The sequence below is a fragment of the Pongo abelii genome, chromosome 23 (assembly GCF_028885655.2).
Source record: "Pongo abelii isolate AG06213 chromosome 23, NHGRI_mPonAbe1-v2.0_pri, whole genome shotgun sequence".
In the NCBI taxonomy this organism is placed as follows: domain Eukaryota; kingdom Metazoa; phylum Chordata; class Mammalia; order Primates; family Hominidae; genus Pongo; species Pongo abelii.
The window spans coordinates 24,081,207-24,098,031 of NC_085929.1; the positions used below are offsets into that span (position 1 = coordinate 24,081,207).

Below are 16,825 nucleotides of genomic sequence, written 5' to 3' on the forward strand. Positions count from 1 at the left end.
GAACAAAGGAGACAGGGTCGTTTATAACCTGATGGGTCTATTTTATTGCTGTGTCTGGTTTTTTTGGCTGGAATGGGACTTTATATTTTGTATTTGTTTTGATTGGCTAGTAACTTACAACTTTTTAAAAGAGGCAAAGGCAGAGGAGAATAGGCCAGGTGCGGTGGCTCACACCTATAATCCCAGCACTTTGGGAGGCCAAGGCGGGCGGATCACGAGGTCAGGGGAGATCGAGACCATCCTGGCTAACACAGTGAAACCCCGTCTCTACTAAAAAAATACAAAAAAGTTAGCCGGGCATGGTGATGGGCACCTGGAGTCCCAGCTACTCAGGAGGCTGAGGCAGGAGAATGGCGTGAACGTGGGAGGCCGAGCTTGCAGTGAGCCGAGCTGGCACCACTGCACTCCAGCCTGGGTGACAGAGCGAGACTCCATCTCAAAAAAAAAAAAAAGGCAGAGGAGAATAAAGGAAGGAGGAAGGAACTTGTGGAATATTGAGAAAGGTAAAAACACCTTTAAATAAAGAAGAGGAACAGGCTATGACCTAGTGTTTGTTTGGACCATTATAAGTATGGCAGGGCAAATATTTAGGCTAAACTGTGGGAGCTGAGAATATAAAGTACATCGATTTTTTTTTTTTTTTTTTTTTTGATACAGAGTCTCACTCTGTCACCCAGGCTGGAGTGCAGTGGCGTGATCTCGGCTCACTGCAAGCTCCGCGTCCCGGATTCACGCCATTCTCCTGTCTCAGCCTCCTGAGTAGCTGGGACTACAGGCGCCCGCCACCACGCCCGGCTAATTTTTTGTATTTTTAGTAGAAACAGGGTTTCACCGTGTTAGCCAGGATGGTCTCAATCTCCTGACCTTGTGATCCACCTGCCTTGGCCTCCCAAAGTGCTGGGATTACAGGCGTGAGCAACCGTGCCCGGCCTGTATAAAGTACATTGATTTTTTTTATTATGGCTGGTAGATACTTAAGAATGTTAGCACAGGTCTTTGAATAAATTTTGCTTTTAAGAGAAATTACTATTTATTTTTAATTAGATGGGGAGGAAAGTCTTTTAAGAGGAACCTCTTCTTTACTTTTTTTTTTTTTTTTTGAGATGGAGTTGCCCAGCCTGTAGCCAGGCTGGAGTGCAGTGGCGTGATCTCAGGTCACTGCAAGCTCCGCCTCCTGGGTTCACGCCATTCTCCTGCCTCCGCCTCCCGAGTAGCTGGGACTACAGGCGCCCGCCACCACGCCTGGCTAATTTTTTGTATTTTTAGTAGAGACAGGGTTTCACCATGTTAGCCAGGATGGTCTCGATCTCCTGACCTCGTGATCCGCCCGCCTCGGCCTCCCAAAATGCTGGGATTACAGGCATGAGCCACTGCGCCCGGCCCTCTTCTTTACTTTTTACACTTGTAACATTCTTAAGTGTTGAGAATGTGCCAAAACTACATTGCAGCCCTTCTGCAGCTGAGCACATGATAGCCCCCAACAAATACATGCAAAATGAGCGGAAAATGTATTCCTGCAGGGAGGATGCCTCCCAGGATCATTGAAATAGCCAGTTATCAGCAGTTAGAAAACTGCATGAGACTGAGAAGCAGAGATCTGCTTCTGGCACCAAATGTCTTGCAGAAGTGTTTGCATTGCATTGATTTTCGGTGTTTGTCCTCCTCCCTGGCTTCCAGGTCTCTGAATGGGCGGTGAATCTCCCCTCACCCGCAAGCTGCCTTGTTAAAATCTTTTCCCAGCCTGGACTTTTTGTCCGAGTCATACTAGCAACCAAGTAAACAGTAACCTACTTGCCACCTGGGGAGGTACAGCGTGGCTTGACTGGATAGTAGCCTCTTTGGGTTTTGCTTCAAACCCAACCTATTTGAAGGTGAAGTGTGCGGTGAGAGTCTGGAACCCTGCAGCGGGGATGAGGGGGATGCAGAGGGAGGGAAACCGACCACAGAAGGGAAAACCAGCCCAGGCTGGCCAGCACTGAAAGCCACCTCTCCCTGAGGCTCAGCAGCGATCTGGACTATATCCTGGGTTCCAGAAAAGGCAGAGGTTCTTACCGAAAGCAGGTAAGTGTCTTGTCTGTCTGCATTAAGCTCAGAGTTGGTAGGAAAAGACTCTTCTAGCAAATAAACCATTTGGGGAAAGGGGAAGAGCAGCCAGTGGGACAGGGACACTCATCCCATTTGTTGGACAGAGTCAGAAGGGGTGGGTACGAGGAAGTGGCTACCGCTGACTATGGGGTATCCCAGGCAACATCCAAGCCAGGAAACAAGTGATTTTCTTGGCAATAAGTCAGGAACTGGCTCCTGGCTACTAGTGTGAGGGGCTCATTCCTGGGAATACTCACCCTTGCTCTGCTAATAAGAGGAAGTAGGTGGGGACGTGGGCATCACCCTGAGGTCCCCAACCCAGCTCCTCACAGTGGGAAGAAATGAGCACAGCTCTACAGTGGAGCCGGCAGTCTCGTGACAAGTCTGACGGCAAAGTCAGATGGTGAGTCATTGTGGCTCCTTGATTCAAGGATGCTTACTGGATGCCTCTGCGCCATGGCCAGAATACTGCCCCGAGACTTTCTGTTGTTGTTGAGACAGTTTTACTCTGTCACCCAGGCTGGAGTGCTGTGGCATGATGTCGGCTCACTGCTCCGCCTCCTGGGTTCAAGCAATTCTCCTGCCTCAGCCTCCCAAGTAGGTGGGACTACAGGCGCATGCCACCATGCCTGGCTAATTTTTTTTTTTTTCTATTAGTAGAGATGGGGTTTCAGCATATTGGCCAGGCTGGTCTCGAACTCCTGACCTCAGGTGATCTGCCCACCTTGGCCTCCCAAAGTGCTAGGATTACAGGCGTGAGCCATCGTGCCCAGCCTCAAGACCGTCTTAACTCACAAATAACTGGTAATTTTCATGGGGAAGCAAGTCAGTGTCAACGTAATGCAGTAAGTGCTGCAACTGAATATTCAATGGGTTAACAGGAGAGGGCTCCTAGCCAAGAATTGGGTGACTCCAGAAAGGCATGTGGGAGGAGGTGACGTCTGAGCTGAAGCCCAAAGAACAGTTTGTAAATCACTGGGTTTGGATGCGGAAAGAGTGTCCTGGGTGAAGGGGACAGTATGTGCAAGACTTGATGCAAGACTGACGTGTTCCGAAAGCAAAAACTGAAAGCAGGGAGTGAGGGAGAGGAAAACCAGGGCAGGTTGTGCGGGAGTGGGAGCCTGTCCCGAGAGCCGTGGGAAGGCAGCAGGCCGAAAACTGCCCCCGCGCCCTTTCACTCACTTGGCCGTTTGGAAGGTGGATTTGAGGGCAACAAGGCTGAAGGCAAGGAGCTGAGTTAGGAGCCCTCAGGCATCCCGGGGGACAATCTGTGGTGATCCAGCAGTGGCTGCACAGAAGGGGAAGCCAGAGGAGTCAAGCCAAGGGAATGGGACGTTTTTAAACGGGAAGAGCGAAAAGTGTTGTGATCTGAGGAGCTTGGAAAACTCTAGCACGCTCCTCCCTGCAGCTCACCAGCTAGTATCATTTCTCTAAATAGTGTGTCTTGTTCACAATATGATCCTCAGTTACAGTGTATTAAGAATCACTTTTCCAGCCGGGGCGCAGTGGCTCAGGCCTGTAATTCCAGCACTTTGGGAAGTTGAGATGGGCAGATCACTTGAGGCTGACGAGTTCAAGACCAGCCTGGACAACAGGGTGAAACCCCATTTCTACTAAAAATGCACAAATTAGCCGGGCGTAATGGAGCATGCCTGTAATCCTAGCTACTTGGGAGGCTGAGGCAGGAGAACTGTTTGAACCCAGGAGGCAGAGGTTGCCGTGAGCCAAGATCACACTACCGCACTCCAGCCTGGGCAATGCAGTGAGACTGTCTCAAAAAAAAAAAAAAAGGTCTGGGCCCAAGGCGGATGGATCACCTGAGGTGAGGAGTTTGAGACCACCATGGCCAACATGGTGAAACCCCGTATTTACTAAAATACAAAAATTAGCCGGGCATGGTGGCTCGTGCCTGTAATCGCAGCTACTGGGAGGCTGAGGCAGGACAATCGCTTGAACCTGGGAGGTGGAGGTTGCAGTGAACCGAGATCATGCCCCTGCACTCTAGCCCGGGTGACAGAGCAAGACTCACATCTCAAAAAAAAAGAAAAAAAAACTTTGCCATTTGTGGTGGCGCGTGCCTGTAATCCCAGCTACTCAGGAAGCTGAGGCAGGAGAATCACTGGAACCTGGGAGGCAGGGGTTGCAATGAGCTGAGATCATGCCACTGCACTCCAGCCTGGGCAACAGAGTGAGACTCCATCTCAAAAAAAGGAGAATCGGCTGGGCACAGTGACTCACCCCTGTAATCCCAGCACTTTGGGAGGCCAAGGTGGGCAGATCACCTGAGGTCAGGAGTTTAAGACCAGCCTGATCAACATGGAGAAACCCCATCTCTACTAAAAATACAGAAATATAGGTGGGCATGGTGGCGCATGCCTGTAATCCCAGCTACTCTGGAGGCTGAGGCAGGAGAATTGCTTGAACCCAGGAGTTGAAGGTTGCGGTGAGCCAAGATCGTGCCATTGCACTCCAGCCTGGGCAACAAGAGCAAAACTCCATCTCAAAAAAAAAAAAAAAAAAAGAATCACTTTTCCACTGGGTGCAGTGTCTCAGGCCTGTAATCCCAGCACTTTGAGTGGTTGAGATGGGATTACTGTTTGAACCCAGGCATTCACGACCAGCCTTAGCAACATGGCGAGACCCCATCTCTACAAATAATTTTTTTTTTTTGAGACAGAGTCTCACTCTGTCACCCAGGCTAGAGTGCAGTGGCGCGATCTAGCCTCACTTCAAGCACCACCTCCCGGGTTCACGCCATTCTCCTGCCTCAGCCTCCCGAGTAGCTGGGACTACAGGTGCCCGCCACCATGCCCGGCTAATTTTTTTGTATTTTTTAGTAGAGACAGGGTTTCACCGTATTAGCCAGAATGGTCTCAATCTCCTGACCTCGTGATCCGCCCGCCTCGGCCTCCCAAAGTGCTGGGATTACAGGCATGAGCCACCGCGCCCAGCCCTCCACAAATAATTTTTTAAAAATTAGCTGGGCATGATGGTGCACACCTGTAGTCTCAACAACTCAGGAGGCTGAGGCGGGAGGATCCCCTGAGTCAGGGAAGTTGAGGCTGCAGTGAGCCATGATCACGCCACTGCACTCTAGCCTGGGCAACAGAGTGAGACCTTTTACAATTTTCTGTACCTTCTGGATTTTCTACTTTTTTTTCTATTACTTTAAGCACTTTAAGAAAGGGAGCAGATGTTCATTAGTAACAAAAAGTCATGGATCATTCCCGTTAGTTCATTATCTTCTAGCAAAACAGACAGGCTGGGCCACAGGTTAGTTCTGGTGGTGGGATTCAGGCAGGGGTGGCCGGAGCAGCCTCTGAATGCTGCTGAGTGGTGAGATCAGTTGACAGTGCTACACCTCCTCTCTGACTTCCTCCCCACTTCCCCCCAAAACCTGTCTGCTTCTTACTCGATGCCAAAGCCATCCTTAGCCACCTCCACATTTGAAAAATAGAGTCTGGAGTGGTGAGGAGGTAGGACTCGGTATCTGGAAATACTCCTGGAAATGGGGCACCTGGGGGCTGGAGGACTAGCCCAGGGCCAACCACATTAGCACAGTGTCTACAGCTGAGGTGTTCTTTCTGTCAAGCCGGTGTGCCTGCTGGCTGACTTCCTTCCCACAGTGCTGAGGAGAGAGTTCCTGAAGCCCCAGTGACCCCATCTCTCTCCTTCTCTGCAGGCAGCTTCGGTTCCTTGCTTGCATCCTTCATTCCTCAGAGCCGAGACAGCTCCATGGTTCTTCCCTGCCCTTCAGCCCTGGACAGTCACCAAGGCTCTCTATAAAGTTCTCTCCCAGTAACGCTTGTTCTCTACCCCTTCTCCCTAATCCCTCCCTCTCCACTTCATTGTTTTACTCTGAAGGGTCTCCTAATTGGCCTCTCACTGACTGCCCTCAACCCATTCTTCCAGAATAATTGTCCTCATACCACATTCAATGCAGTATTTTCCCCCTTAAAAGCATTCAGTGTGGCCGGGCAGTGGCTCACGCCTGTAATCCCAACACTTCAGGAGGTGGAGGTGTGCGGATCAGCTGAGCTCAGGAGTTCAAGACCAGTCTGGGCAACATGGCAAACCCCATCTCTACAAAAAATTTTTTAAAAAAAATAGCCTGACATGGTGTCACACATCTATGGTCCCAACTACTTGGGAGGCTGAGGTGGGAGGATCACTTGAGCCTGGGAGGCAGAGGTTGCAGTGAGCTGAGATTGCGCCACTACACTCCACCCTGGGCGACAGAGCCAGATCTTGTCCCCTGAAAAAAAGAAGTACCCAGTGTTTTGTTACTGCCTACAGGATCACATTTAAAAATTCACTTTTCATGTCATGAAAATGCCAATCAAAAAGAAAACAAAACAAAATTCCCTTTTAGGAAGGCATATACTGTCTCTAGCCACCCAGGCTCCCCACATGTGGTGTAACCTGCCTTTGCAGCCTCCTTCCCACAGTTCTGTTCCCTGAACCCTCTGCTCACACCAAGCTCACATCCAGGCTCTGCACGCCCCACCTTCTGCTTTTAAATGCTTCCTTTTTTTTTTTTTTTTTTGAGATGGAGTCTTGCTCTGTCCCCCAGGCTAGAGTGCAATGGCGTCATTCTGGCTCACTGCAATCACCACCTCCCGGGTTCAAGCGATTCTCCTGCCTCAGCCTCCCGAGTAGTTGGGATTACAGGCATGTGCCACCACGCCTGATTGATTTTTGTGTTTTTAGTAGAGACAAAGTTTCACTATGTTGGCCAGGCTGGTGTCGAACTCCTGACCTCATGATCCACCCACCCTCAGCCTCCCAGAGTGCTGGTATCACAGGCGTGAGCCACCGTGCCTGGCCAATGCTCCCTTATTATTATTATTATTTATTTATTTATTTATTTATTTATTTATTTATTGAGATGGAGTCTCGCTCTGTCGCCCAGGCTAGAGTGCAATGGCGCGATCTCAACTCACTGCAACCTCTGCCTCCCAGGTTCAAGCAATTCTCCTGCCTCAGCCTTCTGAGTACCTGGGATTACAGACATGCGTCACCATGCCCAGCTAATTGTTATATTTTTAGTAGAGACCAGGTTTCACCATGTTGGCCAGGCTGGTCTCAAACTCCTGACCTCAGGTGATCCACCTGCCTTGGCCTCCCACAGTGCTGGGATTACAGGCGTGAGCCACTGCGTCCCGTACTCTCTTATTCTTTAAGGCCCACTTCTCCAAGCCAGCCCTTAGTGACTCTGCACACCTCTGAGCCTTTCAGCACTCACTGTCTAAGCCGTTTAGTTGCCATTAAATGGAATGTGAGGGTTTTAAAAAATGTATTTGTTAGTTAAGGACTATTTGGTTACCAAGTTACAAAACTCGACTACTTGACAATAAGTCACCTCATTAAAAGCATAGTGGGAGACCCTTTTTGTGGTCAACATCAGGAATAAAGTGGATCGCTGTGCAGTAATAAGGCAGAAGTCTCCTGCCTCCCATCATCTCTGCGGGTCTGCCTTATTCATCTCTGTTTCCTAAATCATGTGACAAGTTTGCTGATGGGCCCCAAGTTTTATCTGTTACAGGTAAAGTCCCCCTGAAAGAGGCTGCATACACTTTAAAAATTCCTATGGAAGGGGTTGAATCATTCAGCTTAAGTCAGGTCTCCATCCTTACACAGTGAACAGTAGCCAGGGGATGGAATTCTAGCGACATGGCAGTTCGCAGTGCAACTAACCCAGAATAGCAAGGGGGAAAGGGCCGCTCCTAGAATGGGGTATGCTCACCCACTGCATTCCACCTTTTGACACTAAGAACATGCAAACATGCTATTTCCCATATATCAGATTTCTTCTTCTCAATATGATTCGGTTATCGCACGTAAATTGTGAATGCACTTGTCTTCCCAATGCACAGTGACACAATGTCATGGCCAGATGCTGCATCCCGAGGCAGTGACAGGGAGCCTCTGTCTTCCAGGGGGCTGTTTTTCTAGTCCTTTTCCATTTTGGTTCCAAAGAGTTCCAGATGTGTTTTCTCATTGTTCTGCATCCCAGCACTTAGATGATTTTTTCTACCCCAATACTCCCCACACATTCTAAATTCCTTCAGAAAAGAAGGTAGAGGAGGCCAGGCATGGTGGCGCAAGCCTGTAATCCCAGCACTTTGGGAGGCCGAGGCGGGCGGATCAGAAGGTCAGGAGATGGAGACCATCTTGGCCAACATGGTGAAACCCTGTCTCTACTAAAAATACAAAAATTAGCCATTCGTGGCGGTATGAGCCTGTAGTCCCAGCTACTCAGGAAGCTGAGGCAAGAGAATCGCTTGAACCCAGGAGGCGGAGGTTACACAGTGAGCCAAGATCACACCACTGCACTCCAGCCTGGGCGACAGAGTGAGACTCCGTCTCAAAAAAAAAAAAAGTCTATTCCCATCAGTGCCGGAAGCAGTAGGATTTCAATTCTGTGGAGGGCAAGGCCTTGCTTTGTTCCCCAGCTGTGTCCCTGCTGCTTAGAACTGCAAATGGCATACAGTAGTCATTCAACAAATATCTGTAGAGTGACTAACACTTAGGCTTGTGGGTTGCCTTGGGGAGCAGTTATCGGCCCTGGTGCCAGGTTTGGGGTTTTCATGGTGCTATGACTCCTTTCATACTTTGCCTGGCTAATGGTTTCACCTTTGTTGCCTGTTACTAATGCATCTACTGCTGCCAGGAATCTTGTCAAGTCATAGGCTTTGATTAGCATAGGCCTGCTAAAGGGAACTTCCGGGGCTGGAATTGCAGCAGCTTGGTACAGCCTCGGGGTAGGGAGGCTCACACTCCAGCCAAATGCTCTCCATGGGTGGAAACACTATCACATCTGTTAGCTATGCTATGGAGTGGCCCTGGGATTAGGGTGTCCCTAATTTCTCTGGCATCCGTTAAATACCTCTATTCCAGTAGCCCAGGCTGGAGTGCAGTGGCGTGATCTTGGCTCACTGCAACCTCTGCCTCCTAGGTTCAAGCGATTCTCCTGCCTCAGCCTCCCAGGTAGCTGGGATTATAGATGCCCATCACCACACCTGGCTAATTTTTTTGCTGGGGGGGGCGGCCAGAGTCTCACTGTGTCACCCAGGCTGGAGTGCAGTGGCGCGATCTCGGCTCACTGCAAGCTCTGCCTCCCGGGTTCGCGCCATTATCCTGCCTCAGCCTCCCAAGTAGCTGGGACTACAGGCGCCCACCACCACGCCCAGCTAATTTTTTTGTATTTTTTAGTAGAGACGGGGTTTTACTGTCTTAGCCAGGATGGTCTTGATCTCCTGACGTTGTGATTCGCCCACCTTGGCCTCCCAAAGTGCTGGGATTACAGGCGTGAGCCACCAAGCCCAGCTAATTTTTTGTATTTTTAGTAGAGATGGGGTTTCTCCATGTTGGTCAGGCTGGTCTCGAACTCCTGACCTCAGGTGATCCGCCCGCCTCAGCCTTCCAAAGTGCTGAGATTATAGGTGTGAGCCACTGCGCCTGGCCCACAGTTTCTAAAGTGGTAATTTAGTTCTAGAAACAGCAGGGAATATGATTATAAGAGCAGTCACAATGTTCTCAATTATTGGACTCCCTGGCTTCAGACAGAAACGGTTGTGTCCTGTCTATTTATTTATTTATTTATTTTTTGAGACGAAGTCTCACTGTGTCACCCAGGCTGGAGTGCAGTGGTGCGATCTCGGCTCCCTGCAAGTTCTGCCTCCCAGGTTCACGCCATTCTCCTGCCTCAGCCTCCCTAGTAGCTGGGACTACAAGCACCCGCCACCACGCCCGGCTAATTTTTTTGTATTTTTAATGGAGACAGGGTTTCACCGTGTTACTCAGGATGGTCTCGATCTCCTGACCTTGTGATCTGCCCACCTTGCCCTCCCAAAGTGCTGGGATTACAGATGTGAGCCACCATACCCGGCCGTGTCCTATCCATTTTTAAGGCAGCCACTTGGAGTTGGAGCATGTCTTTCTCTCATAATCTCTTACCAGATGTCTCAGAGCAGCCTGTGCACTTTAACTCCAGACATTCTGCCACTGAGCCCCCTAGAGCTCCAGCTTTTAAAGCACTTGGGGTGAGCCTCGAGAGATGACAGACGGAGCTGCCCAAGAGCTGCCAGCTGCCAACCCTGCCTGGGGCTTCACGGCCCACGCCCTACTTCCTCTCAGCTGACTCCACACCCTGGGGCATGTAATTTCCATATTCTCACTCCCAGGGCTAATTTGGGGGATAAGACATTTGATTCGAAGTATCAGAAACCAGCTGGGTATAGTGGCTCACGCCTGTAATCCCAGCACTTTGGGAGGTTACGACTAGAGGATCATTTGAACCCAGGAATTCACGACCAGCCTGGATAACATAGTGAGACCCCATCTCTACAAAAAATAAACAATTATCTGAGCATGATGGTGCACACCTGTAGTCCCTGCTCCTTGGGAGGCTGAGGCCGGAGGATCGCTTGAGCCCAGGAGTTCAAGGCTGCAGAGAGCTGCGATTGTGCCACTGCACACTAACCTGGGAGACAGAGCAAGAACTTGTCTCAGAAAAAAAAAAAAAGTATCAGGAACTAATCCCCAGTCCTATCAAGTTAGGCATAAGGTCAATTTGTGACAGCTGAGTGTCACAGAAACCAAGGACAGGAATGCAACTGCCACTGGGAATGAACTGGAAGTGGGGATTTAAGCCACCCCAGAATGTCCCCATCTTTTGTTTCTTCTCCAGATGTGCTGCTTTGCTTTTCTGTATGTTTCTCTACGGACCAGCTACCTCTCCTCTGCCAACAGATCCAAGTCGTGCATGTTATGGGTCCAAACACCACGTGACAAGCCCATTCTTCCAGTTTCTGAGACCAGAAACTGCACTGTCCCCTAACTGCTTCTTCTCTCTCTTGCATCTGGTCCTTGGGGAAATCCTGTTTGCCCTGCCTTCAGCATATATCCACAGTTTAACCTTAACCACTCCTCGCCACCACTCGCGGGGACAAGCGGCCTTCGCCCCCTGCCTAGATTACTATAGTACCTTCATTGTTCTTTCTACTTCTCTCTTTGCCCCTCTGCTGTCTCAAAACAGCATCCAAAATGCACCTAGCAAGAGCATGTCATTCCTCTGCACAAAACTCTCCAACTTCTCTCTTTTTTTTTTTTTTTTTTGAGACGGAGTCTCGCTCTGTCACCCAGGCTGGAGTGCAATAGAGTGATCTTGGCTCACTGCAACCTCCGCCTCCCAGATTCAAGCGAGTCTCCTGCCTCAGCCTCCTGAGTAGCTGAGATTACAGGTGCATGTCACCATGCCCGGCTAATTTTTGTATTTTTAGTAGAGACGGGGTTTCACCATGTTAGGCTGGTCTCGAACTCCTGACCTCTTGATCCACCCGCCTCAGCCTCCCAAAGTGCTGCGATTATAGGCGTGAGCCACCATGCCTGACCAACTTCTCTTTTTATTCAGAGTAAAAGCCAACGGCCCATGAGGCTTTCCACAGTCACACCTCCGCTCATTCGCTCTGTGACTTTGTCTTACACAGGTTCACTCCTCACTGGCTGTCTTGCTGACCCCATAGCTTGAGGGCCTCACTCTGCTGTCGGGGCCTTTGCACTTGCTCCACTGCAAATGCTCCTCCCCCAGAGGCCTTTGTGGCCCATTCCCTCAGTTCCTTAGGAACAATCCCCTCCCTGGTCAAACCTCCACTGACATCTGTCTCCTTCCCTTCTGAATTTTTTTCTCTGTAGTGTTTATCACTCTGCTATCCTTAGGATTTCTTTATCTTGTTTATCATTGTCTCCTCATCCAGACCTTAAGTCCTTTTTTTTTTTTTTTGAGATGGAGTCTCGCTCTGTCTCCCAGGCTGGAATGCAGTGGCGCGATCTCGTCTCACTGAAAGCTCCACCTCCCGGGTTCACGCCATTCTCCTGCCTCAGCCTCCCAAGTAGCTGGGACTACAGGCACCCACCACCAGACCCGGCTAATTTTTTGTATTTTTAGTAGAGACGGGGTTTCACCGTGTTAGCCAGGATGGTCTCGATCTCCTGACCTCATGATCCGCCCGCCTCGGCCTCCCAAAGTGCTGGGATTACAGGCATGAGCCACCGCGCCTGGCCAACTTAAGTCCTTTTTAAAAAATTTTTTACTTTATATAAACTGTTTGTTTTCTTTATTTATTTCTTTTTTGAGACAAAATCTCTCTCTATCACCCAGGCTGGAGTACAGTGGCACAGTCTCTGCTCACTGCAACCTTCACTTCCCAGGTTCAAGTGATTCTTCAGCCTCAGCCTCACCAGTAGCTAGGATTACAGGCGCCCGCCACCACACAGGCTAATATTTGTGGGGTTTTTTTTGGTTGTTTTTTTTTTGAGACAGAGTCTCACTCTGTCGCCCAGGCTGGAGTGCAGTGGTGCGATCTCAGCTCACTGCAACCTCCACCTCCTGGGTTTAAGCAATTCTCCTGCCTCAGCCTCCTGAGTAGCTGGGACTACATGCACATACCACCATGCCCTGCTAATTTTTGTGTTTTTAGTAGAGATGGGTTTCACTATGTTGCCCAGGCTGGTCTCGAACTCCTGACCTCAGGTGATCTGCCGTCCTCGGCCTTCCAAAGTGTTGGGATTACAAGCACGAGCCACTGCGCCCTGCTTCTTCTTCTTCTTCTTTTTTTTTAGGGGGCATAGGGTTTCGCTCTGTTGCTCAGGCTGGAGTTTAGTGGTGTGATCTTGACTCACTGCAACCTCCACCTCCCGGCCTCAAACAATCCTCCCATCTCAGCCTCCTGAGTAGCTGGGCCACCATGGCCAGCTAATTTTTTGTATTTTTGTAAAGACGGGGTTTCGCTATATTGCCCAGGCTGGTCTTGAACTCCTGAGCTCAGGCGATCCACCCGCCTCAGCCTCCCAAAGTGCTGGAATTACAGGCGTGAGCCACTGCGCCCGGCCAAACTTAAGTCCTTGAGAACTAGAATGTGTCTTTTGTTCACTGCTATGTCACCAGACCTGGAGCAGTGCCCAGCACTCAGTAAATGTCTTCCTGAATGGATTAGTGTAGCACCAAGAGAAAGACTAATGTCTCCCCCACTCCTCCTTTCTTTTCTTACCCAAAACAAAATAGCTGGAGACAGCAAAGAATTGCTGGCAGCCTGGAGAGCAGTGAGGAGTGCAGGAGAGCTGGGGACCCTAAAGCAGCTTCAGGGCACCGGAGAGAAGAGGCTCCTCAGGGCCCGGGCCAGCCTGCGCCCAAGCGGAGAGCATCGTGAGAACTGCTCCTGACACCGCCCCTCTGGGGTTAAAGCAGCCCCACTCTGGCCAGGCATGGTGGCTCACGCCTGTAATCCCGGCACTTTGGGAGGCCGAGGCGAGTGGATCACCTCAGGTCGGAAAAAATACAAAAATAAAAATACAAAAATTCGCGCGGCATGGTGGCGCATGCCTGTAATCCCAGCTACTCCAGAGGCTAAGGCAGGAGACTGGCGTGAACCCAGGAGGTGGAGGTTGCAGTGAGCTGAGATCGCGCCACTGCACTCCAGCCTGGGCAACAAGAGCGAAACTCCACCTCAAAAAAATAGCAGGCCCCCTCCTCAGAAGCTGTCATAATTGTTGTAGCTTCCACTTGTCAATTAGGAGTATAATGTAGTTTGGTTTCTCAACAAGATCACATGAATTTCAGAAAACACAGTTTAATAGCCAAAAAGTAACTGTGGAGCATCTTAAGTGGGTTTTTTGTTTATGTGTTTGTTTTTGAGACAGTCTTGATCTGTCGCCCAGGCTGGAGTGCAGTGGTGTGATCTCGGCTCCACCACAACCTCTGTATCCTGTGTTCAAGCAATCTCCTATCTCAGCCTCCCAAGTAGCTGGGATTACTAGCCCACCACCACACCCAGCTAATGTTTGCATTTTTAGTAGAGATGGGGTTTCACCACGTTGCCCAGGCTGGTCTCGAACTCCTGAGCTCAGGCAATCCACCTGCCTCGGCCTCCCAAAGTGTTAGGATTACAAGCATGAGCCACCACGCCCGGCCATCTTAAGTATTTTATTGTAGTTCTTGGACACAATAAGAGGGATCCCTAGTTCATAGCAACTCCTCTTAAAATCCTTTCCCATCCCTTCTGCTTCCTCCGGCGCCACTCCCATGGCTTTGTCCAAAATGCCCCAGACATCCTTTCCTCCAGCCTCAGCAGGCTGTATCCTTCTGTCTCATTCACCTTCCTTCTTATCTGATCCCCAGAGTCCAAAAGTTCGAGGATTCTGATTTGAATCCCAAAGTCCAAAAGGTTTAGGAAGGGAAAAAAGGGGAGCAAGCGGGCCGCATGAATCCACTAGTGACGTGCGTCCTCGCCCATCTGTGAGGTGAGTGTTTCTCTGACTACTTTGCAGGGGAGGAAGCTGCAGCCCAGGGAGGTCGTCACTTGCCGGGAAGGTGGCTCGGGCCAGGCTGCACTCAAAACCCGTGCTCTGTCCACACTGCTACGGGGCCAGAGCCAAGGAAGCTTCCACTTCTTCCCTCAGACAGCCCCGACAGCGGCTACCCCAAGGAGCCAGCAGCCTTGTGTCCTGGGATCCCCAGCACTTGCAGAATGACCCACCAGGATCTGAGGTGAGCTTGGCTGGGGCAGCCTGAGGCCCTGGGCCCTGCGCCTGGCGGAGAGTCGCTGTGGTGATAGCACATCCAGGTTTCTAAAGAACAAGCTGAGTCCTAGGGAAGAGCAAGACCCCTGTCCCCCATATAACATATACACTACATCTACTGCGGCAAATACGTACACACAAGCATCTGTGCACATATATATTATTGTTCAACATAGTTTAATTGTTTGCGTTCATCTTCTCTAACTACAAAACTAAGTTCACAGTTCTCTTTATCATCCCAAGTTTCTTCCTTTGTGAAAGGCCCACTATCATCTACTCTTACCACTTCCAAGTAAATCCATCTCCAAATATTTTGTTCACAGTCTGCCTCCTGCCTGAAAGATAAGAAAACTTTAGTGGGTTCCAAGGAGTCTGAGAAAGCTTTGTTTTCTATTTCCCGTCTTCCAAAGCTCCTATACCCAGCAGGGTGCGGGGCCATGTTATCTAAACTGTGGCTTTACTTTTGGCTGGAACTAGGTCACCTCAAGGGCTGACCGACTTGAAGCCCTCACTGTGGGAAGTGCCTGTTCTCTTATTATGAACAATAGCTGGCATTCCCCCCCCGGGCACGGTTTCCATAGTCCTCAGCAACCCTGGAGTGAGTTCCCCGGGAATGCAGGCCCAGAGAGGAAAGATCACAGTCAGGATGCAACTCAGCTCTGCCTGACCTTCAGTCCGTTTGTGTGAGAACTGCACGCGTGGCTCCAGGCCTGCAGAGGAGCCAGAGGGCGGGCCGGGGAAGCTCGGGGCAGAGCCGTGCCCTGGTGGCGGCCCATAGGGGCAGAGCTGGGCTCCTCCCAGAAGCCCCTGCAGGTCCCAGCTCCAGGGACTTCCCGGGTTGCAGCAAGATGCCTCAGCCCTGGTGAGTGCGGCTGTCCTGTCTGGACCAGACCTGGGCCAGGGAGGCTGAAGAGGGTCTCTGGACACCTGTGGGGCTGGGGTTCCCCACTGTCTGTGCCCCTGCCGATTCCTGGCTGCATCCGCTCCCTAACCTACCCCTCCCTCTGCCTCTCTCCTCCCCCTGTCCTAGCATCACAGCCAAACTCATCAATGGAGGTGTAGCGGGGCTCGTGGGGGTGACCTGCGTGTTCCCCATGGACTTGGCCAAGACTCGCCTGCAGAACCAGCATGGGAAAGCCATGTACAAAGGAATGTAGGTGCTGGCAGGCGAGCGTGGAGGGCAGAGGCGCCCGGGGGAGGGATGGGGCCCCCTTCCCTCCAGTCTCCAGGCAGCGCGCGTGAGCGTGGGGGCTGGGGATCTGGTCAGCTGGGATGTGCCCGCGGGAGCAGGGCATGGAGGCGGCTGGGAAGCCCGCTGCACACTTACTCCTACTCTGGCCTCTGCATCCAGGATCGACTGCCTGATGAAGACAGCTCGGGCGGAGGGCTTCTTCGGCATGTACCGAGGTGGGCTTCTCAGGCCCCCAGGGAGGCTGGGCAGCAGGGATGAGCGTATGGGACATGGGGAACTGGTGTTCCATCCGTTGCTGCGGGGATGGGGCCAGGGCTGCCAGGGGGTCCTTCCTGATAAGCCTCTGTGCTCTTGGGTGGAGACAGAGGCAGCTCTGGGTCCTGGTAAGGCTTCCGGAGACCCACAGAGCACACCCCCGCCACCGCCTCAGTAAGAGCAGGCGAGCCCACCTTACCTGCCTGCCTCTCTCTGCCTGGCTAGAAGTGAAGAGAGAGAGGCTGAAAGGGACTGAGCAAAAGGGGCCTGAGCTCCTGGCAAGTTCTGGGTGGCTCCTCCCCAGCACGGTCCAGCGCTGCTGCGGTCCCTGCGGGGTCCCCAGCCAGGAGGTACCTTGGACAGTGGATCCAAAGTTGGAGTTGAGCCGGAGCTCGTATGCTTGTGCCTCCGAGAAGCAAAATACAAACCCTAGACAGCCCCGAGCTAGCAGCCAATGGGACTGGCTTGTGCGGCACAGAGGAGGGGAACCCCAGTCCCTGAGCCTGGCGCCTGTCACTGGAACTGCTGCTTTATCATCAGCGACCCCACCAGCAGCAACAAAAATAAAATGACTTCCTGATAACCAAACTGAGGAGTCCGTAAGAAAAAAATACGTAAAAAGGGGAGAATGTGGGGCCGGGTGCGGTGGCTCACGCCTGTAATCCCAGCACTTTGGGAGGCCGAGACGGGCGGATCACGAGGTCAGGAGATCGA

The 16,825-nt window shown here is 51.3% G+C and overlaps 1 protein-coding gene across 2 annotated transcripts in view; it reads left to right on the top strand.

The window, feature by feature from the left end:
- Positions 1 to 16,825, top strand: part of SLC25A18 (solute carrier family 25 member 18) — a 32,619-nt gene that overhangs the window by 7,667 nt on the left and 8,127 nt on the right. Inside the window, exons 2-4 of one of the 2 annotated variants that reach the window (XM_002830824.6) lie at positions 14,413 to 14,632; positions 15,695 to 15,817; positions 16,016 to 16,071. In XM_002830824.6, coding sequence (XP_002830870.3) covers positions 14,613 to 14,632; positions 15,695 to 15,817; positions 16,016 to 16,071 — 199 coding nt within the window. In that variant the 5' untranslated portion in view covers positions 14,413 to 14,612. Of the gene's footprint in view, positions 1 to 14,412; positions 14,633 to 14,687; positions 15,527 to 15,694; positions 15,818 to 16,015; positions 16,072 to 16,825 lie in introns of those variants that run through there. The other variant, XM_054543022.2, reaches the window with a different exon arrangement.